Source organism: Lithobates pipiens, unplaced genomic scaffold (assembly GCF_037356315.1).
Source record: "Lithobates pipiens isolate NorthernLeopardFrog02 unplaced genomic scaffold, aLitPip1_a1.2 Scaffold_18, whole genome shotgun sequence".
In the NCBI taxonomy this organism is placed as follows: domain Eukaryota; kingdom Metazoa; phylum Chordata; class Amphibia; order Anura; family Ranidae; genus Lithobates; species Lithobates pipiens.
Window position 1 is genome coordinate 633390620 of NW_027507758.1, and position 25534 is coordinate 633416153.

The following is a 25534-nucleotide window of genomic DNA, read 5'->3' on the forward strand; positions in this document are numbered from 1 at the left end:
AGCAGAAAACATGGAACAGGAAACTTCGGATCGGCAGCACACCCACACAAGAAATAAAGTAGAAAGTCTTTATTGAAACATTAATAAAAGCAATGGATGGGTACAGGCAGAGAAAATGCAGGTAGGCTTACGCGTTTCACACTAAAGAAGTGCTTTGTCAAAACCACAAGTTTGCAAAAACCTACAGTCTCTCGTATAACACAGTGGTGTAGTGGTTAGCACTCTTGCCTATCAGTTACTGGGTCACTGGTTCAAATCCCAACCACGACACTACCTGCCTGGAGGTTGCATATTCTCCCTGTGCCTGCGTGGGTTTCCTCCCACACGCTAAAGACATGCTGGTAGGTTAATTGGCTTCTGTCCAAAACTGGCCCTAGTATATGAATGTGAGTTGGGGACCTTGGATTGTGGGTAGGAACTGGTGTGATTGTGCAATGTGTGTGTGGAGCGCTGCGTAAATTGACACCGCTATATGGGTAGCTTAAATAAAAACAATAATATAATAAGTGAGCATCTTAATGAGACACGATGTAGTGTACAATGGACAATTGACATTCACTCTGGAAGGACTGGTGTCTTTATTCAACCTTACTAACTGTGTAACATAAGTCACATGACATTCACAGATGAAAACCATCAGATTAAGCGATTGCAAACACGAACCAATAAAATCTCTCACCATTGTTCCTCTAGGGCAGGGATATGCAATTAGTGGACCTCCAACTGTTGCAAAACTACAACTCCCATCATGCCTCTGCCTCTGGGTGTCATGCTTGTGGCTGTCAGAGTCTTGCTATGCCTCATGGGACTTGTAGTTCTGCAACAGCTGGAGGGCCGCTAATTGCATATCCTTGGTCTAGGGGTTTCCCGAGGTCGATGGCCCAATAACTGCAGAGACCGACACTTGAATCCCTTTAGGAATTTTTATTTGTAAAAACGTTAAACAGAACTCAGCCTCTCAGTAGGGAATAGAGGGTATGGGTAGGAAAGCTCAGGTACTCTTGGAACTGCTGACACTTGAAATGTCTCTCTATAGATGATCCAGGGAATAGCCATTCGCAACTAGATATTTCATCCATCGGATAAATCCCCCTTTAGTGAATTTAGCAGCCGACAGGTGATTTAAGTTTAGCAAAGTCTCTACCACAGATTTGGGTTGTAGAACTTTAGAACAAAAAACATATAAACAGTGCTGCGCAAAAAATATTAAATGTCCATAATCTATGGGAAACAATCTGAAAAGGTGCAAGCGAACGGTGAAGCCAACAGGTCCTCGTATCATAGTAATATCGGGATCCGAAGTTTCAACAAGCCATACAGACCCTTTAGGCGTTTGGGTTCCTCTCTTAAATATTACATTTTAAGGAATTGGTTGTCCTAGTAATTAATGTAATATAAATCACACTAAAGGATCGATGAGGGACACTGTTTTTGGTATCTATATTTTACCCTTGTCACCAGTGTACAGCACGAAATTGGAGCCTGTCATTTATTAATAGCGGTGATTAGGCCGCGGCTTCCGGGTTCACTGATTGGCAGACTGTGGGTTTCTATGGTTACTTATACACAATTGCGGGCCATCTGCGTACAACCTGCCCTGCGATGAGGAAGTCCCGCCTACGGACGTAATGCGTACGAGGAGTCAGGTGTTACGCATGACGCCACCCGCGGCCATCACATCGGTTTGATACACACTGTAACCTGGATGCTTAGCACTCGGCTTGGAGTGCGATATTTTGTAAGTGCAATTCCGTTCGTTTTATACTATTAAAGCGGAGGTCCACCCTAAAATGGACCTTCCGCTCATCGGATTCCTCCCCCCCTCCGGCGCCACAATTGGCACCTTTCAGGGGGGAGGGGGGTGCAGTTACCTGGATAATCCAGGTAACTGCACCCACTTCCGGGCTAGCTCTCTGCGGAAAGGGGCGTAGATTACGCCCCTTTCCGCAAGTGCCCGCCCCCTTCCGCAAGTGCCCCGCTGCCTGCTGGGAAACACACAGATCCCAGAGGCAGCGGGGACCGTCCTCATTGCGCAGCGCGGCTCGCGCATGCGCAGTAGGGAACCGGGAAATGAAGCCGAAAGGCTCCATTTCCTGATTCCCATACCCAAGATGGCGGCGGCAGCACTCGAGTGACGATCTAGAGATCGGCTTCGGGTGCCGACATCGTGGGCGCGCTGGACAGGTAAGTGTCACTATTTTAAAAGTCAGCAGCTGTAGTATTTGTAGCTGCTGACTTTAAAAAAAAAAAAAAAAACGCGGAGTCCCGGCGGACTCCCGCTTTAAAGATGCAACGCAGAGAGCATTAGATCGTATGTTCTTTTTTACATATGGCTTGTTGAAACTTCGGATCTGTCAGGGCTGGCTTAGCCCTTCCTCCTCTGGGCTGGCTGCTCAGCTGTTGGCTAATTGCCAGCTCTCTTCTCTTTCTACAGTTACCAGCTGTTCCCGATGATGCTCGTCTAACCTGCCTATTTAAAGCCTTCCAGCTCATTTCTCCATTGCCTTCACGTGGGTCACATCACTAGGAACCATCTCCTGCTGTTTGTTTCAAGGCTGGCTTGCTGTCATCCCTCCTGGCTTCTATCCTGCTTGCAGTTGCTCTCCTTGGATCCCTGACGTCTGGACTGGCTGATTACCCAATCTGGCTACTGAACTCTGGCTATGCTTGACTACGCTTTTTTCTATTTACCTTTTTATTTTTATTAATAAACAAGTGTGATTTGATTGTACTTCTGTCTCTGTTTCATGGTTCCTGACAGGATCCCTATATTACTATGATACGAGGACCTGGTGGCTTCACCGTTCGCTCACTGCATAGTGATTGGCACTAGACAGAAGGTTGCAAGATTTGTGGGTTTTACCATTCGTTTACTGCATAGTGACCTTTAACCACTTGCTTACTGGGCACTTAAACCCCCCTCAGTCCCAGACCAATTTTCAGCTTTCAGCGCTGATGCACTTTGAATGACAATTGCGCGGGCATACAACACTGTACCCAAATGAAATTTTTATCATTTTTTTCCCACAAATAGAGCTTTCTTTTGGTGGTATTTAGTTACAGCTCGGAGTTTTATTTTTTGCTAAACAAACAAAAAAAGATGCAAAAAAAAAAAAAAAAAATCATGTTTTAATAGTTTGTTATAAAATTTTGCAAACGGGTAATTTTTCTCCTTCATTGAAGTGCGCTGATTAGGCGGCACTGATAGGCTGCACTGGTGGGCACTGATGGGCTGCATTGGTGGGCACTGATAGGCTGCATTGGTGGGCACTGATAGGCTGCACTGGTGGGCACTGATAGGCATAGTTAGGGCGGCACTAATAGGCACAGATAAGGCGGCACCGATGGGCACAGATAAGGCGGCACTGATGGGCACAGATAAGATGGCACGGATGGGCACTGATAGGTACCACTGATAGATGGGACTGATGGGCACTGATAGGTGGCACTGATAGGTGGCTCTGATAGGTGGCACTGCTGGGCACTGATGGGCGGCACTGCTGGGCACTGGTAGAGGACACTGATGGGCACGGATATGTGGCACTGGGGTGCAGCACCTTTGAGGCAGATTGTGGGCACTGTGGGTGACACTGTGGGTGGCACTGCTGGGTGGCACTGTGGGCACTGTTGGGTGGCACTGTGGGCACTGCTGGGTGGCACTATTGACACTGCTGGGTGGCACTGACGGGGGGCACTTACTTTTAATAAGTGTGGCACTGCAGGGGGCAGGTGGGCGCTAGCAGGGCTGGCCGTGATCGGGACTGATGTCCCAATCACGGCCGCCGGTGATCGGCTTTTTTTTTTTCCTCGCGCTGTCAGCGCGAGGAGGAATAATAGCCGATTACCGGCTCCGTTATATCACATGATCAGCTGTCATTGGCTGACAGCTGATCACGTGATAAGGGGTCGGGATCGACCCCTTGCACGGATCGGTGATCAGGCGAGTCTCATGGACTCACCGATCACAGAGCGCGCCGCGTGCGCCCCTCAGGGGGCGCGCAGGCCACTCGTACACGGGACTACGTCTATTGACGTCGTCCCGGAAAAGGAGATCCGCGCTGTAGCCGTCATTTGGCTATAGCGCGGATCTCAAGTGGTTAATAGGTCAAAGGTTGGAGGTGAGAGGCCATCCATTTATGTGGTGAAGGGATCACTGAATATCAGACCCTTTAATCTACATCTATCCGCTTGCACCTTTTCGGATTGTCTCCCATAGATTATGGACATTTAATATTTTTTTTGCGCAGCACTGTTTATATGTTTTTAGTTATTTGAGGGATTGATTGAATTTACCTTGAGTGTCTGCTTGCATTGGCATTTATTGTATATATATATTAGCGCTGAATATTTAATTTATATTTTGAACTTTAGAACAGATCAGAAAGTTTCTCCCAGAACTTAGTGGTAACTGAAGGATGAAATTAGGAACTCTCTTACGGTACCAGTATCTTGCAGCCAGGCGGATTCACTTGGTGTACTTTCAGCTTAGCTTCCAGGCTCTTAGCCCTTGTACACACGGTCGGAGATTCCGACAACCAAATCCGTCTGATTTTTTCAGACGGATTTTGTCTGAAACTGTTGCATACACACGGTCGGACAAAGCTGTCGGAAAATCCAATAGTTCAGAACGTGATGACGTAATTGCGTTACGACGGGACTACGTTCAGGCTAGTAGCCAATAGCTTTGGTGTAGGAATTTGATCTGAGCATGCGTGGCACTTTGTCCGATCAGAAATTCTCTACACATGATCGGACAAAAGTCCGATCGGATCATGTTGTCGGAAAATTTTACCGACAAGTTGGAAAACTTGGTCCGTCAGATACTCCGACGGAAACAGTCCGATTGAGACCACACACAGTCGGATTATCCGACAAAGCGGTCCGATCGGACACATTCCGTCGGAATCTCCGATCGTGTGTACAAGGGCTTACCGAGAAGCCAGCCACGTGCATAGCTCTCTTCTGAAGAGTCCTCCCCTGGTTGCGTTTCCAGTTCTCCAAACCTGTGACGGCACCGGACCACCTCGGAATCCTCCTTCCAGTTACTGTGCCTTGGGCTAGCCAGCCTCGAGATTCGGAAATGGATAGATCCGCACCCCAGGCCATGAGGGCCTCTGGGGGCTGGTCAGGAGGACCAGGACCAAGGAGTCAGCACATACTTCTGGACCAGAACCCCGAACCACGTGATCTCAGCACCTTAAGTACCCTCTCCCGGAATACACAGTGAGACAACGCACCCACTGACTGGCTCCAAGAGAGAGATTGATACCCAATGCGTCCAACCAGACAGCGTTCCAATGCCTGCCAAAGGTGACACCTACACCTATGACCAGGCAGAACAAAGTACAGTCCAGCCAAACAGATGCCGAAATCTTAATTTACTGAAATTAACCCTAAAACCCAACTATGGTCTTAGGAAAAACTAAATTTACAAAACATAGCGCATGCTCTTTAGGAGCTACACACTCCCCCAGGTTATTTAGACAATGCCCTCATCGTCTAGCTAAAAAACCTCTTTACACTACAAAAATGTGAGTACCTGAACTTTTTGGGGTTTGGGGAAAGGAAAGGAAATATCAAACACATTTAAGATTTTGTCACATGAAAACCGTTAACATTAGCAGACTATACACATGCCACCCAATTCCTGTCTATCTACACCACCCACTCTCCAGCGGCTTGACAGACAATCTTGGTGAATCCTGAAAAGGAAACACACAAACAGCAATACAAAATATATTACAATCTTAGAAGGCAAGACTCCATCCCAGTCTCAATGAAGTCCTCTCTTCTAAACTTAAAACTTCTCTCTTTTTCCTAAAACAACTTATTGCTTTTTTTTCCCCCTAAAACAGTAAAACCAACTTTTGTTTTTGTTGCCGACCCATGCCACCTAGTGGTCAGAGTCACTGTAACTACAAGTCTTTTCCCCGAAAGCAAGTACTGGTGTCCAGTGGGTAGTCTTGACACGTAGCTCTCTAGCAGCTAACCTATCTACCCCGCAGTCCTTGTATTTTCAAGAAAGGTAGAAATGCGAAGAAAACTCTTCTTTTGTTTAAAAAAAAAAAAACACTTAGTTCAAGTAACTCTTCACCAATAAAACCGTGGGTCTGGCAAGGTCAAGTCTCTCCCATTCTCATCCACGGTTGTTATGAAGTACACCGCACTGTCTTTGTCTGGCCTGCAAATAACTTTATCTGCGTAGATATGCCGGCCATAGCTCCAGTGTTGTAGACACCCCAGAAAGCGCTCATACATCTCCGGACAAAATGCCTTCTTGCGAAGTGGCTTTGGAACTTTAAGGTAGGTCCAGACGTCCCCTGCGTACCACTTCTCACGATTTTACTCTATTATGTCCATTATTTCCCTGGGCACATATGGAAACTCTAGTCCATACTCAGTTGCCACCCGTTTGTTCAAAAGTCTCTGAGACCTTGCGAGTCTTGGTAGATTATGGACAGTTCCATCCCCAGGGGGTGGAATGTGGGGATTTATGCACCAAAGCAGCAGAGTCTCTTTTAAGCGTTGACAAGTTCACGGGTTATGTCATATTAACAGTGGTTGGGGTTTTTGCCCATGGGGTTTCGCTCTCTGAAGTAAGGGCTAGCCAGACCGAAATGTCAGCACAGGTAGCGGCCACATCATCCTCACAGGCCCACAGCAACTCTTGGGACATTGTATCAAACAACTCATCAACATCCCCAGTGTTAGAAGAAAAGTCTGAATCTGAGTCCCGTACTTCTGCTAACAAATAACCTTTCACGGTCCCTCTCTCCACAGTTTCCCCAGGTTTCTCACCGGTAGATTGTGTTGGCTCCTCCAGGGCAATCGCCTTTTTCCGATGAAATTCAACCGGACTGGGAGGTGGTCCTTTTCTGCGGTCACGCTCCATATTTTCCAGAGCAGGCATAGCAGGAGCATTAGCCCTTGTACACACGGTCGGAGATTCCGACAACCAAATGCGTCTGAGTAATTCCAACGGATTAATTCCGGAAGAGGTCCGGAAGTGATGTTGCATACACACGGTCGGACTAAGTTGTCGGAAAATCCGATTGTACATAACGTGATGACGTTATTTCGTTACGACGGGACTACGTTCAGGCTAGTAGCCAATAGCTTTGGTCTAGGAATTTGATCAGAGCATGCGTGTCCGTCGGAGTAGGCTACACATGATCGGAGTATGTCCGATCGGAGCATTTTGTCTGAAAATGTTACCGGCAAGTTGGAAAAGTTGGTCCGTCGGATATTCCGACAGAAACAGTCCGATGGAGACCACACACAGTCGGAATTTTCGATAAAATGGTCCGATAGGACACATTCCGTCGGAATCTCTGACCGTGTGTACAAGGGCTTAGTGGTGGAGGAAGCTGTGTCCATAACCTCAGGGGTAGATTCTCTAACCCAGGAAGAAATAAAAGTCCTTTTCCAAAGCAGCGGCTACAGTGGATGATGCCGAAACTGTAGGCCTCACAGCCGGAGCGTAAACGATGGATTCCTCGGTGGCCATGCCCGTGGCCCAGTCCATGTGGTAGGCCTGAGGCGACTCTGTAGGCTGCTCCACCTTGAAGAGGTAATCTCCGCATCTCCGACACCAGACAAACGGTTGGGGGCTTGTGACCAGTCCCTCACATCCTCCACAAAGCATGCCGAGGGCCTTGATGTCCCCAGAGGTGTAAAGGATAAACCGCCCCTGCTGCAGCAGGCAGATCCCCGTGTCAGTCAGCACGGTACCAGGCATCTGCACACTCGTGGGACCCCTCACCATTGGCACCCTGGGTCCTGGGACAGATGATGTACCTGGAACTCAGAACATCTTCACTTCCGAAAAACGTTTTCTCTGCACAGTAAACACAACTGGTTTCACTCTCCTCTTACAACACACTCACACGGTGCGTCGTGTAGGGAAACGAAACAGGCAAAACTCCTCCCACTGGTTCCTCTGGTTGCGCAACTCACTGGCTTTTTTACAGGGCTCCTCCCACGCTTACGCACCAACAGTGAATGCCTTTTGCCTTTCTCAAAATGGCGCAGTCCAAAAAAAACTTTCCACCATCTATTTCATAAACTCACATGTACAGTTCTTTCCATTGCGAGAGGTAACGGCAAATCCCAGACTGCAAGCCCACACGTGTAGCACTGATCCCCGAAGGAGCGGCTGGTTTTGTTTGGGCTTACCGTTACCTTCTCCACCTCATTGTTCGTCTAGGGGTTTCCCGAGGTTGATGGCCCAAAAAAACTGTAGAGACCAACACTTGAATCCCTTTAGGAATCTTTATTTGCAAAAACGTTAAACAGAATTCAGTCTCTCAGTAGGGAATAGAGGGTATGGGTAGTAAAGCTCAGGTACTCTTGGAACTGCTGACACTTGAAATGTCTCTCTATAGATGATCCAGGGAATAGCCATTCACAACTGGATATTTCATCCATTAGATAATTCCCCTTTTAGTGAATTTAGCAGCCGACAGGTGATTTAAGTTTAGCAAAGTCTCTGCCACAGACTTAGTTGTAGAACTGTAGAACAGATCAGAAAGTCTCTCACAGAACTTATTTGTAATTGAAGGAGGAAATTAGGAACTCTCTTACGGTACCAGTATCTTGCAGCCAGGCCGGCATTACCGTAAGAATGCGGATTCACTTGGTGTCCTTTCAGCATAGCTTCCAGGCTCTTACCGAGCAGCCATCCTCATGCATGGCTCTCTTCTGAAGAGTCCTCCCCTGGTTGCTTTTCCAGTTGCTGAGCCTTTCCAAACCTGAGACGGCACCGGACCACCTCAGAAGCCTCCTTTCAGTTACTGTGCCTCGGACTAGCCAGCCTCGAGACTCGGAAATGGATCCGCACCTCAGGCCATGATGGACTCTGGGGGCTGGTCAGGAGGACCAGAACCATAGAGTCAGTGTCAGGTCACCTGAAACCAGGAGACAGATGCACTCTGTAGGAGTCGGAAGTGCACCGCTAGGTAGTGGACCTTAGGACTGACTGCTGCGGATTGTACCCAGGGAGATTCAGGACACAGGTCTACAGGATCACTAACACAGCTCCCAATGGGAGCTGGAGCATAGATTCCACAGGGTGCGGTGTCTAAGAGCCAGCGGGTGTTCGCCAGAGCCTCCAGTGGTGAGGATGGACTTCGCTACAGTCTGGCTCCAGGTCACGGCCCCTAGGGTCTCACAGCTCACACTCACAGTAGACTACAGGAGAAAGAAGCAGCAGGCTGGGACGACAAGGATAGTAAAGGGATGAGGCAGAGGTCAGGGCAACTAGCAGACAGGAACAATAGAGTACACGCCAAAGATTCAGGGTCACAGGCAGACAGGGATGGTCAGGGACATGCAAAAAGGTCAAGGTCACAAACAGACAGGAATCGTTGAGAACACGCCAAGGTCGGTAACAGAGTCAAACTTAGAGCACATGGCAAGCAGGAAATAGGAAGCCAAACACACAATGGATACACAATGGTTGATCAGCACCGCTGGCTTGCAGTGCACAGGTTAATATAGGTTTTCCTGATAGGGCCTGGGGTGGAGCCATGCTTAGAGGAGAGGTTATAAAAACCACCAGGTGGAAGTGGCTGGCCTCTTAGTCTGAACACATGAGGGGAGGTAAGCAAACAGAGGAAGATTACTGCATAACCATGACAGTCAGAACATACTTCTGGACTGGAACCCAGAACCATGTGATCGCAGCACCTTAAGTAACCTCTCCCGGAATACACAGCGAGACAATGCACCCGCTGAATGGTTCAGAGAGTGAGATTGGTACCCAATGCTTCCAACCAGACTGCGTTCTAATGCCTGTCAAAGGTGACACCTATGACCAGGCAGAACATAGTACAGTCCAGCCAAACTGATGCCGAAAGCATAATTTACTGAAATTAACCCTAAAACCCAACTATGGTCTTAGGAAAAACTAAATTTACAAAACATATCGCATTTTTCTTCAGGAGCCCGGCACTACACAGAAACCTTTCTATTCAATATAGTAACCTAAAAAAAAGGGAAACAATTATATTTCTCTTTCATCTAAAGAGGTTACAATCACAATTGTTTCACTTCATGTCATCTTTTCACATGGCTCTTCCTTTCTTTAATCAGTTGCTTAAAGAATGTCCGCAAGATGTAGTGTGTAACCTCTTTAGATTAAAGGGAAATATTTTTATTTTGTGAGGTTGCTATATTGAATAGAATATTTTCTGTGTTTTTAAAATATCCTTTTTTCAACAGGAGATTTTATTGGTTTGTATTTTGCAATTGCTACGTTTAATCTGATGATTTTCACCTGTGAATGTCATGTGACTTATGTGTTATAAGAGAGACTGTGGCTTTTTGAAAACTTGTGGTTTTGACAAAGCACTTCTATAGTGTGAAACGCGTCAACCTACCTGCATTTCCCCTGCCTGTACCCATCCATTGCTTTTATTATTATTTACATGTTTCAATAAAGACGTTCTACTTTATTTTTTTGTATGGGTGTTTCCTGTTCCATTTAATGAAATCAAGATTTTGCTGCCAGCTGAACCCCAGAATCTCCATAAATCCAGTCTAGATACATAAATTGTGTCGGCAGCACAGAGAAGGAAGATAATCTGAGAGAAATACAGGAATACAGGACGGGGAACACAGCTCAGGAAAGTGACCAGGGGATTACAGGCTGATATCACCCAGTCCCCCCCCTACTCTGGACTAAGGATGAGCCAAAAAATCCCCCTGTTCGGTTCGCACCAGAACCTGCGAACAGACCTAAATTTCGTGTGAACTTTAGAACCCTATTAAAGTCTATGGGACTCGAACGTTCAAAATCTAAAGTGCTAATTTTAAAGGCTAATATGCAAGTTACTGTCCTAAAAAGTGTTTGGGGACCTGGGTCCTGCCCCAGGGGACATGGATCAATGCAAAAAAAAAGTTTTAAAAAGGGACTTAATGAGCGTTCTCTGTATTACGGGAGCTGACAATTCATTATAGCCGCAAGTGATTTTAAAATACTTTTTTTCCTGCAGAAATGACACTTTGTGCAGGGACAGTTCTAAGCACGGGAAACATGCGCCCCTTCACAGGCATACTATAGGCACTCCCCAGGTATGAAAATTTAAAGGAATATTAGACTTTTATTGTTTCACTTTAATCATTATTAAAATCACTGCTCCCGAAAAAAACGTTAGTTTTTAAAACTTTTTTTGCATTGATACATGTCCCCTGGGGCAGGACCCGGGTCCCCAAACACTTTTTATGACAGTAACTTGTATATTAGCATTTAAAATTTGCACTTTAGATTTCTCCCATAGACTTGTATAGGGTGTTCCGGCTTTTTGAATTTGCCACGAACAGCCCAAATTGTTCACTGTTCGCTGAACAGGCGAACAGGCAATGTTCGAGTCGAACATGAGTTCGACTCTAACTCGAAGCTCATCCCTACTCTGAGCAGTATGGGTGGAGGAATGTATTTAGTGTTAATGACCCACCTGTGCTGATCTCTGTAGGAGTGTCCTCCTCTATAAATGTCCCCGTTATTCCATCCTCCTCCATAGACTGCTGATCATCCCTCACATACCTCTCTTCTTCTTCTTCTCCTTTAACCTCAAATTCTATATCGATTGGATCTCCACTCTAAATCAAGAAAATGAGAGAGAATATCATCTGTAAAATATAAGCTTTGATATTGTGACATCACATAGAAAATCCACACATCATCTCTATAAGTGTGTTTTATAACCTCCGTCCCACGAACCTTGAGGTAACAGCGAGGGATGGTGTGATCTTCCTGCGTGGAATCCCGGGAATACAGAGGACGGGGACATCTCTCGGGTGGGTTCCTGGTATTTGGTGGCTCCATCTTATCCTTGTGTCCTTCTGATAACTCCTCCATCACTCCATACTCCTCATCCTCCTCTTTATACTCTTCTTTAACATCAATATTATCATCCCCGAGGTTTCCACTCTGAATATATAATAAAACATTCATTGTAACAAACATGCTGTGTATAAATCAGAACTACCAATAATTGTCACTCATCTACCTGATGATTGTGGGGGATGGTGTGATCTTCCTGTGTGGAATCCCGGGAATACAGAGGACGGGGACATCTCTCTGGTGGGTTCCCATTACTGGATCCATCTGTAGGAAACACACACACTGACTGAATACATTGTTTCTATGTGTTTATCAGATGATGGGGGATCTAGGTGGAGCCTCCGTACTGCTCTCTCCTTTACAATAAAGTCTCCTCTTACCCGGTGATGTGAGGGGCGGCTGATTGTCCATCATGACGTCCTTGTAGAGATCCTTGTGTCCTTCTAAATACTCCCACTCCTCCATGGAGAAATAGACAGTGACATCCTGACACCTTATAGGAACCTGACACACACAATGATACAGTCACCATCCAGACACATCCCTTGTCTGTTACTGGATAATGTCCCAGAATTCCCAGAATCCTCCTCACCTCTCCTCCATCATCTCTCTGGTGACTTCTAGAATCTTCTTTGTATTTCTCTATTCTATCAGGGAGGGAGGTGGAGGCAATGTGATGTCATATGATCTGCAGACTTCACAGGATGAAAACTCTAGATCTGAACACAAATAACAAAATCAAATGATATTCCCAGAATCCTCCTCACCTCACCATTCAGATTTCCATTTTATTAAAGCTCCACTTCAGACTGAGATATAATTTACCCCACACAGAACCCCCCACACTATGCAGGTTAAAAGCTTGAAGCAGGTATTATGATGTCTTTACCTACAATGTAGGACCAACAGTCTCACTTTGCTAGTGAGGATGCCAAGGGTCTTCCCACATCCTAAGAGCAACAGTACAAAAAAAGCCAGCTGGAGGGATATTGGTGAGAGGAGCTGTGAGGTCAGTGTGATGTCATAGGACATATTGACTCTGGATGGAGGGACATTTGGATGGGGAGAATTGAATCATTGTTCCTGGGTGCGTCCTTCCTCTCCTAAACTGAAGAGTGAACTTTGACCTTTACCATACAGAAATCTGTCAGGAATGTGTGAAAGTAAGCTCTCATGTGATCAGGTGACGTGCGGAGGAACGGAGTGTAAATAGCAGACAATTTTCTCCAGAGCTCCTAATGGTGGGGATGGATTTTGCTGAGTGCTGGTGCCAAGTTTCCACCCCCCAGGATCACTGCAGGTGTGGAGAAAAGCTGTGTAAGAGGATATGGAGGAGAGATGAGGAGGAGATCCAGGAATCAGGATAAAGGTCAGGACAAGCAACAGACGAGCGCATCCAAGAGATGAAGCCGGGGTCACTACACAGAAAATCAATCCAAGGAAACAACAGGCAGGACGAGGAATAGCAAGAAGGAGCTCAGAGACCAATGAGAATATTGCACTTACGGTGACCATAGAGACATGGAAATTCAGCTGGTTCAGCAGGGATCGGTCACATTTCCATCCATGTGTGGTCACTGCCGGATAAAAGTCACTCCATCAGCGGCTGCAGCCAATAGCTTCATCACTGATCTGTGTATTCTGAGAGCGGAGGAGCGCCCCCCATTGTCAGAATACAATAGTGCAGCAGGGAGGATTCCCCCATAGCCCTCCAATGTGTGGATGGGGGGATTGCTTATGTTTTTTTCACTCATCCCGCTGGCTGAACGATAAAACTGAACCATGTATGGCCAGATTTGGAAGCAAAATATATTCATCATCAACTGATCCCCCTGAAGGGGTTAATCTACATATTACCTCCTCTACCTCCATTTCCTGCAGTGTCTTCTCACTACGTCCTTCCAAATGGAACTTCCTGTCTGTATCTGACATCACTTCCTGTCTGTATTCCATAGAGACTTCCTGTCTGGGTAGAGGTGAAATCACCATCTTGTGGAGATCAGAGGAACTGCAGCCCTGAGAAACATCTCGAAACATCTCGTAGTGTGAACACGGCCTTGTGCTGTGTGTATGTACTGTATATCCTTCCCCTTTCTCTCCTCCCTGAGTGTGTATGAAGAGGCGGAGCTCTGAGTGTGTATGAAGAGGCGGAGCTCTGAGTGTGTATGAAGAGGTGGAGCTCTGAGTGTGTATGAAGAGGCGGGGCTCTGAGTGTGTATGAAGAGGCGGGGCTCTGAGTGTGTATGAAGAGGCGGAGCTCTGAGTGTGTATGAAGAGGCGGAGCTCTGAGTGTGTATGAAGAGGCAGGGCTCTGAGTGTGTATGAAGAGGCGGAGCTCTGAGTGTGTATGAAGAGGCGGGGCTCTGAGTGTGTATGAAGAGGCAGGGCTCTGAGTGTGTATGAAGAGGCGGAGCTCTGAGTGTGTATGAAGAGGCGGGGCTCTGAGTGTGTATGAAGAGGCGGGGGTCTGAGTGTGTATGAAGAGGCGGAGCTCTGAGTGTGTATGAAGAAGCGGAGCTCTGAGTGTGTATGAAGAAGCGGAGCTCTGAGTGTGTATGAAGAGGCGGAGCTCTGAGTGTGTATGAAGAGGTGGAGCTCTGAGTGTGCATGAAGAGGCGGAGCTCTGAGTGTGCATGAAGAGGCAGAGCCCTGAGCTTGTATGAAGAGGCGGGGGTCCTGCTGGAACAGCGGTCGGAGGAGGAGGAGTCTAGGAGGGAGATGACAGAAAGCACAGCAGACTTGCAGGAGTGAGCGAGGAGGATCCGGCTCCTTTGCCATCAGAGGTGAGGAGAGTGTGAAGGATGTTGGTGACTCTGGTAGATGAAAAGCTTGGAGTCATATTGCTCTGGTGAGTGGGGAAGCATCACTAAGGGGGCGCCCTCACCATCACGTGTGTAAGAGGTGGAAGAAGGCGTGGCTACACTACAGCTGCTACAGTTTGGAGCAACGAGAACTTTACACCTTATCAACTTTTCACTGATTGGTGGACTTTTTCTTCTTGGAAAAATAAGTTAATTGAAGTAGATGCAAAGTGGAACCAGTGGACTTGCAGAGAACACTATATTTATTTTTATTTTTTTTATATTTATTTATGTAGCAGGTACCGCTCCAGGCTGATTGAATCCATGAGGGAGGGAGCTGCCTGCTAGCAGCTGAGTGAGCTTTTTCACCCCCCCCCCTCTCTTCTCACACACACAGAGACACACAGAACTGCTTGCTTTGTAGTCTGCCTATTGGAAGAGACTGAGAGCCAATTACCAAGAAACACCAGCAGAGAAGTGTGGAATATGAAGTCTAAACATAGGGCAGCCTGATTGACTGTGTAAGGGGACAGGACTGCAAATCCCAGGCTGCACTGCTCAGAGTCAGGAGGATTGTGGGAGAGACTATAAAAGACACAGAGCGGACTAGGCCAAAAGGCCTTGTTCCTGGATCCCATCAGGAGAGCAACCCCTCTGTTACTGTGTGTGAGGGGAAGTTGCGGCCTACCAAGGGCCACACAGTCTGCAGCTCCAGCCCAGAGGAACAGAACCTGTATGCTTCCAGAAGAACGCTGTGCAGCCGCACGGAATATCACGGAAGAGGTCGTTTCAACAGTACAGAGACTGAATGCCATTGCGACACACCTGCAGCCAGGAGAGTCGATTGATCGTTCTGTGAAGGACTGCTGATTGCACATAGGATTGGTGAGAGGGCTTTGCCCAGGAACATTCCATAAGATACCACACCTGAACACTGTGCACAGACACCTATTATCTGGATCACATAGAGGAGTGCTACATCATAGTTCCAGCTATTTTACATTCCTCTTTATCACCCTGTTATATTGAGGGACCCTTGTTCACAAAGCTCCTACATGCCAATGAAGAGAACAAACGCAAAGCTTTGCTCATAGAACATTGCTGTTGTTGTTTTAAAGGGGACACGTCACGAGTGTTTAAATTACTTCATTGTGTGTATTGGAAGTATTATAGGCCAGCCTGGGATTCCCCATAGCATTCTGCATACATCAATAGTGTGTTTGGGGAGCCTAATTTGTGTACATTGTTATTTACCCTTTACTTGTTGCATAGTTTTACTGACTGTTTCTTTTTTTTTTAACTATTTCAACCAAGTCCTGGCTACTTACACATGCCTTGGTTTGCAAATGTTAATCTAAACTTTATTCTGCTCCAAGAAAAACTTGAAGAACAGAACTGTGCTGTGTATCATTATCGGGTTATTCCATTAACCATCTTGCTAGGTGTGCCAGAGGGGCTGGGATGCAGAGTAACGGACTGAACCAATAAAATCAGCTCCTTGCGGGGTGTTGCTACACGTGGGGGCTCGCATCCAGGATTTTCAGTTCTCTGCAATCAACTTACCTACAAGCGCTAGGATGGACCTTGCCACTGCTATCCAGTGTGAGGAAAAAGGTGCCGGCTCAGAGTCAAGCATGGTGATCGAACTCCCTGTGGAGGCCTGGGCTGAGGAACAAAGCACCCAAGCTGTGAAGAAGCTGTCCCCAGACAGGAAGGTGTGGGTGATTGCTGTCAAAACAGACTGTGGGACCTCCCACACCTATGCACTATGAGAGAGGAAACAAGGAGTCCCTGACAGTTCCAAAAATGCCAGTGTGCAATTGGCCAACAAGACAGAGCTTTGTATAATCCATCTGAAGGTTCCAGAGGAGGCTCCTAAGAGCTCCAGTCAAGCCGAGTCAACTACAGTAGAGGTTCCCTCCCCATCACCTCTGACCACGATTGGACCAAAATTCTTTGCTACCTTGGGAGACTTTGTGTCAAAATGCCAGAAAGACACTCCACCATACTCTGGAACTGGGTATCAGAAGCTCAGGGCCTTCTCTGGAAGACAACCCGTGCCTACAGGGGAGGACAACTTTGAAGAGTGGCTGGGCCAGACCACACAAGCCTAGGATGAATGGGACATTCCTGAGACCTACAAGAAACAGAAAATTACAGAGAGCTTAAAAGGGCCTGCCTCAGAAGCCAATCCACAATTTGAAGCTCAGCAAGCGAGATTGTGTTGCCCAGGACACCTGAACATTCTGCAGGATATGTTTGGGTACACATAGAAAGTTTCCAATCTTATTTACCAGTTGGAGCACACTTACCAAAATGAGAGAGAGAGAAGCTGTCGGAGTACATGCAACGTTTGGACAAAGTTATACACCAGATCTTGCCGAAGAAGGGTCTAGACCCCCGGGAAAGTGGATGAAGTCCGAGCCCACCAAGTCTTGAGGGGTGGCCAGTCCTTGGATCCCATCACCCTCCTGTGGAGAACCCACCAAGATGGTGGCATCTTGAAGTATCTAGACCTGATCCAGATTGTGCGGGAAGTGGAGGCCATGCTGGAAAACAAAAAAAAGTCAGAGGCCAGAATCTATTGTTGAAGCCAGGGTAGCCAGTGCAACTGATGGCGACCCCCAGGTCGAGCTTCTTAAAACTCAAGTGTCACAGCTGATAGAGATGATGGCCCTGTTGACTGCCAAGCAAATTGTTCTATCCAGTGATGAAGTTTCAGTGCCCAAGAAGTCTTTAAGCTGTACGGTTGCTCAGGTGGAGAAGCCAGCAAACCAAGGGGTCTGCTTCAACTGTGGAGGAGTCAGACATTATTGACAAGTATGCCCAAGCCTAGTGAAGCCTGAAATACAATACCGAAAGCCAGCGGGAAACCCCAGAGGTCCCCCGGTGAAGGAGTCAACCAGGTGCCCATCTACATTAGCTAGCTCCAGAAAAACCAATAACACAAGGAGACCGCAGCGGGAGTCCGAACCCCTGAAGAGGGCTCCCGTTGTTGCCTCAGAGTGACCCAGTGTCCCACTTCCTTTGACCCACGCTACCCAGCGTTGAAGAGTCAGTGCACACCAGACTAAAGAAAAACTAAAGCCAGATCGGAACTTCCACATGTGGATTCAAACTACTGAACAGAGCAAGTCTGCCACTTCCCACAAATTACGTGCTAAGCTGGTGGGGCCCTCTCCAGTTGTCTCCATCCAAGTAGAGGGAATCTATACCAAGGCCCTCCTGGATACCGGAGCTCAAGTGACCCTCCTCTACAGAGACTTTTATGACAGGCACCTCAAACACCTGTCATTACAGAAGTTAGAGGAGCTTGATATGCTGCATTGGGACTCAGAACTTCCCTTATGATGGATATCTACCAGTCAAGCTTACCTTCGATCCCTCCGTAGCTGGGAAATTTGAGACCTTTGACACATTGGCAGTGGTCTGCCCTCGCCCACCGGGAGCCAGAAAAAGTTCTCTCATCATAGGGACTAATACTGATCTTGTCAGAAGACTGTTGACACCTCTTGTCCAAGAACAGGACACTCCGACTACAAGTGTGCACCCCATGGTGCAAGAACAGAAGGCCCCAGCTGAAGAAGTGGGAATGATTTGGCATTTGGACCAGAGTGAGAAGGTATTACGGCTTGGTGAAGTGACCTGTTTACAGGCAGCTGTCAAGCTTAACTGGAAACAACCAGGCCCTTTCATTGTCCTTGAAGCAGACAGACAGAAAGAAGACATTGGAGTGGAGATTATTCCCGAATTGATTTCAGTCAAAGCATTGCAAAGAAGCCACGGGAGGATCTTGGTCAGTGTCTGCAACATAACGGCCTCGCCAGTGAAGATGCCCGCTTGAATGTTGTTGGGACAAGTGAATCCGGCTACCCTAGTCTCACCATCTGATTTGGTGAGGGGAGAAAAGGATGGGATCCCTGTCAAGGAGTTCTATCCGAAGAACACTCCCCTCTCTCCTGAATGGAAAGAAAGAGCCAAGACTCAGCTCCTGAGATGGCAGGCTGCATTCTCGAGGAGTGAATTTGATGTGGGGTGTACAAAGAGCGCCCAAAACTAGATCCGTCTGCAAGAATACTCAGAGCCACTCAGAGAGAGGGTCCGACGGATTCCTTTAGGGGACTTGGAAGACCCAAGTGAACAATTGGTAGGATTGAAGAGTGCAGTTATCATCCAAGAGTCCCGAAGTCCATATGCTTCCCCAATAGTGGTGGTACGGAAAAAGAATGGGTCACTGAGGCTTTGTATCGACTACAGAACGCTGAACAGAAGGACCATTCCTGACCAGTACACCACCCTACGGAAAGAATATGCTTTGCAGAGTCTGTCAGGGACCAAATAGTTCAGCATACTGGACCTAATGAGTGGGTACTATCAAATCCCCATGCATCCTGAGGATAGGTAGAAGACCGCCTTTATTACCCCGGTGGGGTTTTTTGAGCTCGACCGCATGCCTTAGGGTTTGTCCCGTGCCCCAGCCACTCTCCAAGGGCTCATGGAGAAGAACGTGGGTGACATGATCCTGATAGAGGTGTTGGTGTACTTAGATGACATCATCATCTTTGGGAAGACCTTGGAAGAGCATGAAGAGTGCCTGGAGAAGGTTCTGAAAAGACTCTATGATGAGGGGTTGAAGCTGTCCCTGGAGAAGTGCCAGTTTTATCACCATCGGTCAACTACCTTGGTCATATCATGTCTGGCAACGGAGTGGCCACTAACCCCCAGAAGCTGGAAGCCGTCACCTCCTGGCCAAAGCCCACTAATGTGATTGAACTCGGTTGCAACTGCAACTGAGTGGTCTACCAAAGGGGCCCCTCTGATTACCTCAAAGAAATATGGCAGCTCTTTCTACCAGAAAAACACAGGGAGACAATATTAACTTCTCTTCATGACAACCATGGCCACCAAGGGCCCGAGAGGACTTTACACCTGGTGAGGGACCGATTCTACTGGCCCTGCATGTGGGCTGAAGTCGAGGGTTATTGCCACTCCTGCATCAGATGTATCTAAAGAAAAACCTTGCCTCATGAGCCACCCCAATGGGCCATCTTCAGGGTCAGGGACCCATGGAGCTGGTGTGCATTGACTTTCTGTGCTTGGAGCCTGATCTGAGTGGACACGGAAATATCCTCCTAGTGACTGACCACTTCACTAGGCATTTCCCACAAAGGATCAAGAAGCATCCACGGTGGCCAAGATCTTAGTGGAGAAGTTCTTTGTACACTATGGCCTGCCCTAACTTATCCAATCTGATCAAGGTAGAGATTTTGAAAAGCAGCCTTTGCAACCAGGTGACAAGGTGTTGCTGAGGAATCTGGATGTCCCTGGAAAGGACAAGTTAGCTGACCGCTGGTAGTTACAGCCCTATATAATTTGTAAGCAGCTGCTAGGACTCCCAGTGTATCAAATCCGACCATCTACTGCCCCTATCTGAAGCAGTTTGCCACCACAGCCAGATTCACAGTCCACACCCACGGCCTCTCAGAGATCCCGCCCGGTCACTAAATCTCAGTCTGTACCTCTCGCTGTAGATGATGAGGACAGCAAAGATGAAGAGATGGGGATAGACTGGTTGGGGCCACCTCAAATACCAGGGTTTGCCAACCCCCCCTTCATCTCCTAAAGTGACAGGTGCTAAGATTCTCAGACCAGAGGCTCCTGAGTTTGTGCCTCAAAGTCCACCTTCTTAAGAGTTGAAAGACACTCAATCTTCCTCGCTGACAGCAGATGCTGAAGATTTCCAATCCTTCATTGAAGAGGGAACTGAGGCTGATATGCAGGAAGATGAAGAAGCTGTGGAGGAAGCAAAGACCAATGTGCCTGTAACGCCAGATCCCAAAGAACAGAGAGAGCGAAGAGCTATTCACCCACCTAAGAGACTGACTTATAATATGCTGGGTGAAAGCTCAGAGGAAGTTGTTCTCACCTCAAAATGGACTCTTGGGGTGCCTGGTCCTTCCACCACACATTTAGTGGAGGACAACCCCAACTCACCCCTGGCACATCTAGCTGGGCCATCCCAATTCAGGTGGCTTGTAGGCAAGACAACCTCCCCTCCCATGCTAATTGGTGGGAGGTTCCTCTGCCAGGTTTTTATGCAGATGCAAACGGTTTGATTTCCTGTGAACATTAATTTGCTTTCTCCGCTTGTATATAAAAAGCATGTAATAGGTCACAGACTTTTTACTTCCTTTGGGGACCAAAGGTTCTTTGGTGGGGGTATGTATAGAAGGTACAGATCCAGGCTGATTGAATCCATGAGGGAGAGAGCTGCGTGCTAGCAGCTGCGTGAGCTTTTTCACCCCCCCTCCCCTCTTCTCACACACACAGAGACACAAAGAACTGCTTGCTTTGTAGCCTCCCTATTGGAAGAGACTGAGAGCCAATTACCAAGAAACACCAGCAGAGAAGTGTGGAATATGAAGTCTAAACATAGGGCAGCCTGATTGACTGTGTAAGGGGACAGGACTGCAAATCCCAGGCTGCACTGCTCAGAGTCAGGAGGATTGTGGGAGAGACTATAAAAGACACAGAGCGGACTAGGCCAAAAGGCCTTGTTCCTGGATCCCATCAGGAGAGCAACCCCTCTGTTGTGTGTTGTGTGTGAGGGGGGGTTGCGGCCTACCAAGGGCCACACAGTCTGCAGCTCCAGTCCAGAGGAACAGAACCTGTATGCTTCCAGAAGAACGCTCTGCAGCCGCACGGAATGTCACGGAAGAGGCCGTTTCAACAGTACAGAGACTGAACGCCATCGTAACCCACCTTCAGCCAGGAGAGTCGGTCGATCGCTCTGTGAAGCACCACTGATTTCATATAGGATTGGTGAGAGGGCTTTGCCCAGGAACCTTATTGCATTCCATAAGATACTACACCTGAACACTGTGCACCGACACCTATTATCTGGATCACTTAGAGGAGTGCTACATCACAGCACCAGTGAAGAGAACAAATGCAAAGCTTTGCTCATAGAACATTACTGTTGTTGTTCTTAAAGGGGACACGCCACAGGTGTTTAAATTACTTCATTGTGTGTATTGGAAGTATTATAGGCTGGCCTGGGATTCCCCTTTAGCCATAGCATTCTACATACATCAATAGCGTGTTTGGGGGAGCCTAATCTGTGTACATTGTTATTTACCCTTTATTTGTTTCATAGTGTTACTGTTTCTTTTTTTTAAACAGTCCTGGCTACTTACACAGGCCTTGGTTGAAAAATATACAAAATCCACAGAGACACTGCGCTATCCCACATTAGCAGCTGACACACTAAACGTGGAAAACTTAGTGAAATCAAATAATAAAGAAAAGTGCCGTGCTGAATATGGTAATCATACAAACATATATACAAAATATGTGATATATGTGACATCCATAATACTTCTATGTGTACATATAAATAATATACTAAAAATAAGAAAGTCCTTCTGATGTTGTCCGTGAAAAGAGTGAACAACTACAATTCCTTCTTTTACTCTTTTTACATGGAAAGTGAATGAAAAGAGTCCATCAAGGAGTCCAAAAACGTGCACAATATATCAATTGCGTGATTGCCACCACCGTGAAAGAAATCAAGGCTTAAAGGGGGTGTTGCTACAATTAATATAGCACAAATATTATAAGATTAAAGAAGTAGATGCAAAGTGGAAGCAGTGGATCTGCAGGGAACATCATCTTAAGCACAAAGCACTTTATGTTGTATATGAATTTGCACATGGTTCTGTTTATTTAATTTATTGATAAACACCATAAGATCAATGAAGTAGGTGTAAAGTGGAAGCAGTAGATCCACAGAGAATATTATTTAAACCCCTAGCACTTTATATATGCATGTCTCCACATATTTTTGTGTATTTGTGATGATTTATGTGCACACACAATAGGACAGCGCTGTGACACATAATGCTCTTCTAGTTGATAAAGGGAATACTTACCTTTGTTACAGCAGCAGTCCGGTATAAGTTATTTCTGTAGGTATTTGAGTTGTTACACATAGCGCGGGTTTTATTCTATTTACATTGGGGACATAATTGCCCAAATCTGGGGATCAGGAGCCATTTCTACCCTTTACTCTCGGCTGGGGCTCTTTGTATCCATATAACAGATGTTCTACATGACTAAATCTGACATCAATTTTACTGCAAAATCAAAGGGGCCAAAATGTCTCCCCCTCCCCCCCCCCCCGAGCAGTAATATATTTCTATCCCCCTTGGTGGGAGTGGAGATGACCCATCTATAAGGATATACAGTACATACATACACAGCACAGAGCACAAGTGTTCACACTATGGGATGTTTCTCAGGGCTGCAGTTCCTCTGAGCTCCACAAGATGGTCATCTCACCACTACCCAGACAGGAAGTCTCTATGGAAGACAGGAAGTGATGTCAGATACAGACAGGATGTGATGTCAGATTTTGGCCTGAAGCTGCATTTGTTAGGACATAGTCGTAAAGAGAAGACACTGCTGGATCTGGCGGCAGAGGAGGTAATATGTAGATTAACCCCTTCAGGGGGATCAGTTGATGATGAATATATCTTCCTTCCAAATCTGGCCATACATGGTTCAGTTTTATCGTTCATCCAGCGGGATGAGAGGAAAAACTGGAAATTATTCCCCCATCCACACATTGGAGGGGGATGGGGGAATCCTCCCCGCTGCACTATTGTATTCTGACAATGGGGAGCGCTCCTCTGCTCTCAGAATACACAGATCAGTGATGAAGCTATTGGCTGCAGCCGCTGATGGAGTGACTTTTGTGCGGCAGTGACCACACATGGATGGAAATGTGACCGATCCCTGCTGAACCAGCTGTATTTTCATGTATAAGTCAGGGTTCGACAAATCCCATGTCCCCATGGTGACTAGAAATGGCATCCTGGCCCCTGGGCTCTTGTCAGCCCATTCTCACTGTTGGTCTGAATAATGTTTTTCCTGAAACCCGGACACATTATTCGGACAGGAATGTGGCTCGGAGTGGGGCCAGGAGGGTGGGAGGGGGGAGGAGGAGGGAGATGATGGCACCCGACCTGTGAAGTCAGGGGTGGACTGGACAGGACAGCGGTATGGGAGGATTCATCTGTCGGCCGCATTACTGTCACCATCGGCTCCTGCTTCCCCCCCACAGCTGCCTGTGTCCCTGCAGAGCCCTCCGGCAGAACAGAGAGGAAGGAGCAGGACCAAATCTCCAACATGGCGCCACCTCGGCACTGCCACAAAGATCCCCACAAGGTGCTGAGAAACAGGACTACAGAGTCCTTACAGGAGGAACCAGGACAAGCCCGCAAAGCAGCCAGCTAAGAGACCAGCCAGGGAGGGACATGCTGCTTTATGTACACAAGATGTCCTCTCCATCCACTCTGCTCTCACACACTGCTGGGGGAGATGTACAGGACATGCAGGAGGACACAGGGGAGGGGGGATTGTATTACTGTCCTGCACTCTTCACCCCATGTCCTGTGTTCTGCATCCTTCTCCTGCACCCCATGTCCTGCAATAACCTGCACCCTTCTCTGGTACCCTGTACCCCATATCCTGCATTTTACCCTTTACCCCATGTCCTGTGTTCTGCGCCCTGCATCACATGTCCTGCACCATGCAACCCTTGTTCGAAGTTCTACACCCTGCTTCCTATGTCCTGCATTCTGCACACTGTACCCTTCCTCTGTACCCCATGTCCTGTGTTCTAGACCCTTCTCCTGCATCCCATGTCTTGCAGTGACCTACACCCTTCTTTGTTACCCTGCACACCATGTCCTGCACCCTATTCCTGCATCTCAAGTCCTGCATGACCTACACCCTTCTCTTGTACCCTGCACCCCATCTCCTGCATTCTGCACACAGTACAACATGTCCTGCACCCTACTGCACCTTGCACCCAAAGTCCTGCATTCTGCACCTCACAAATTACTTGCCATGCCCCTGGTGCTGATAACCCACACTTCCCTTAAAAAAACTCGCTGTCTCCTAATTTTTTTTAGCTGGCTCCCAGATTCAACCAAATTTGTCAAGCCCTGCCTTAAGTGACTTCCTCCCCTCCCCCTCATCTCCTTCATTATGTAAGTCATGCTGAGATCATCTCCCATTGGCTGAGCAATATTCTCATTGGTCTCTGAGCTCCTTCTTGCTATTCCTCGTCCTGCCTGTTGTTTCCTTGGATTGATTTTCTGTGTAGTGACCCCGGCTTCATCTCTTGGATGCGCTCGTCTGTTGCTTGTCCTGACCTTTATCCTGATTCCTGGATCTCCTCCTCATCTCTCCTCCATATCCTCTTACACAGCTTTTCTCCACACCTGCAGTGATCCTGGGGGGTGGAAACTTGGCACCAGCACTCAGCAAAATCCATCCCCACCATTAGGAGCTCTAGAGAAAATTGTCTGCTATTTACACTCCGTTCCTCCGCACGTCACCTGATCACATGAGAGCTTACTTTCACACATTCCTGACAGATTTCTGTATGGTAAAGGCCAAAGTTCACTCTTCAGTTTAGGAGAGGAAGGACGCACCCAGGAACAATGATTTGGTTTGTACAGGAGCCTCATATAGAGAACCCCTCAAATCTCCCCATCCAAATGTCCCTCCATCCAGAGTCTATATGTCCTATGACATCACACTGACCTCACAGCTCCTCCTCCCAATGTCCCTCCATCTTTTTTTTCTGATGCTCTCAGGATGTGGACGGACCCTTCGCATCCTCACTAGTAAGCAAGACTGTTGGTCCTGTGTTGTATGTAATGATGGCAGAATGCCCGCTAAAAGCTTTTAACCAGCATAGTGTGGGGGCCCTGTGTGGTTAAATTATACCTCAGCCTGAAGTGTGGCTTTAATAAAATGGACTCCTGAATAATGAGGTGAGGAGGATTCTGGGAATATCATTTGATTTTACTATTTG

General features: G+C 47.3%; 1 protein-coding gene across 1 annotated transcript in view; it reads right to left on the minus strand.

The window, feature by feature from the left end:
- Positions 1-13759, minus strand: part of LOC143989923 (uncharacterized) — an 87625-nt gene extending 73866 nt beyond the window's left edge. Inside the window, exons 1-6 of the mRNA XM_077490195.1 lie at positions 13703-13759; positions 12438-12564; positions 12226-12349; positions 12012-12109; positions 11723-11932; positions 11457-11601 (exon numbers count right to left, since the gene is read on the minus strand). Coding sequence (XP_077346321.1) covers positions 11457-11601; positions 11723-11932; positions 12012-12109; positions 12226-12310 — 538 coding nt within the window. The 5' untranslated portion in view covers positions 12311-12349; positions 12438-12564; positions 13703-13759. The remainder of the gene's footprint in view (positions 1-11456; positions 11602-11722; positions 11933-12011; positions 12110-12225; positions 12350-12437; positions 12565-13702) is intronic.
- Positions 13760-25534: the final 11775 nt, after the last annotated feature.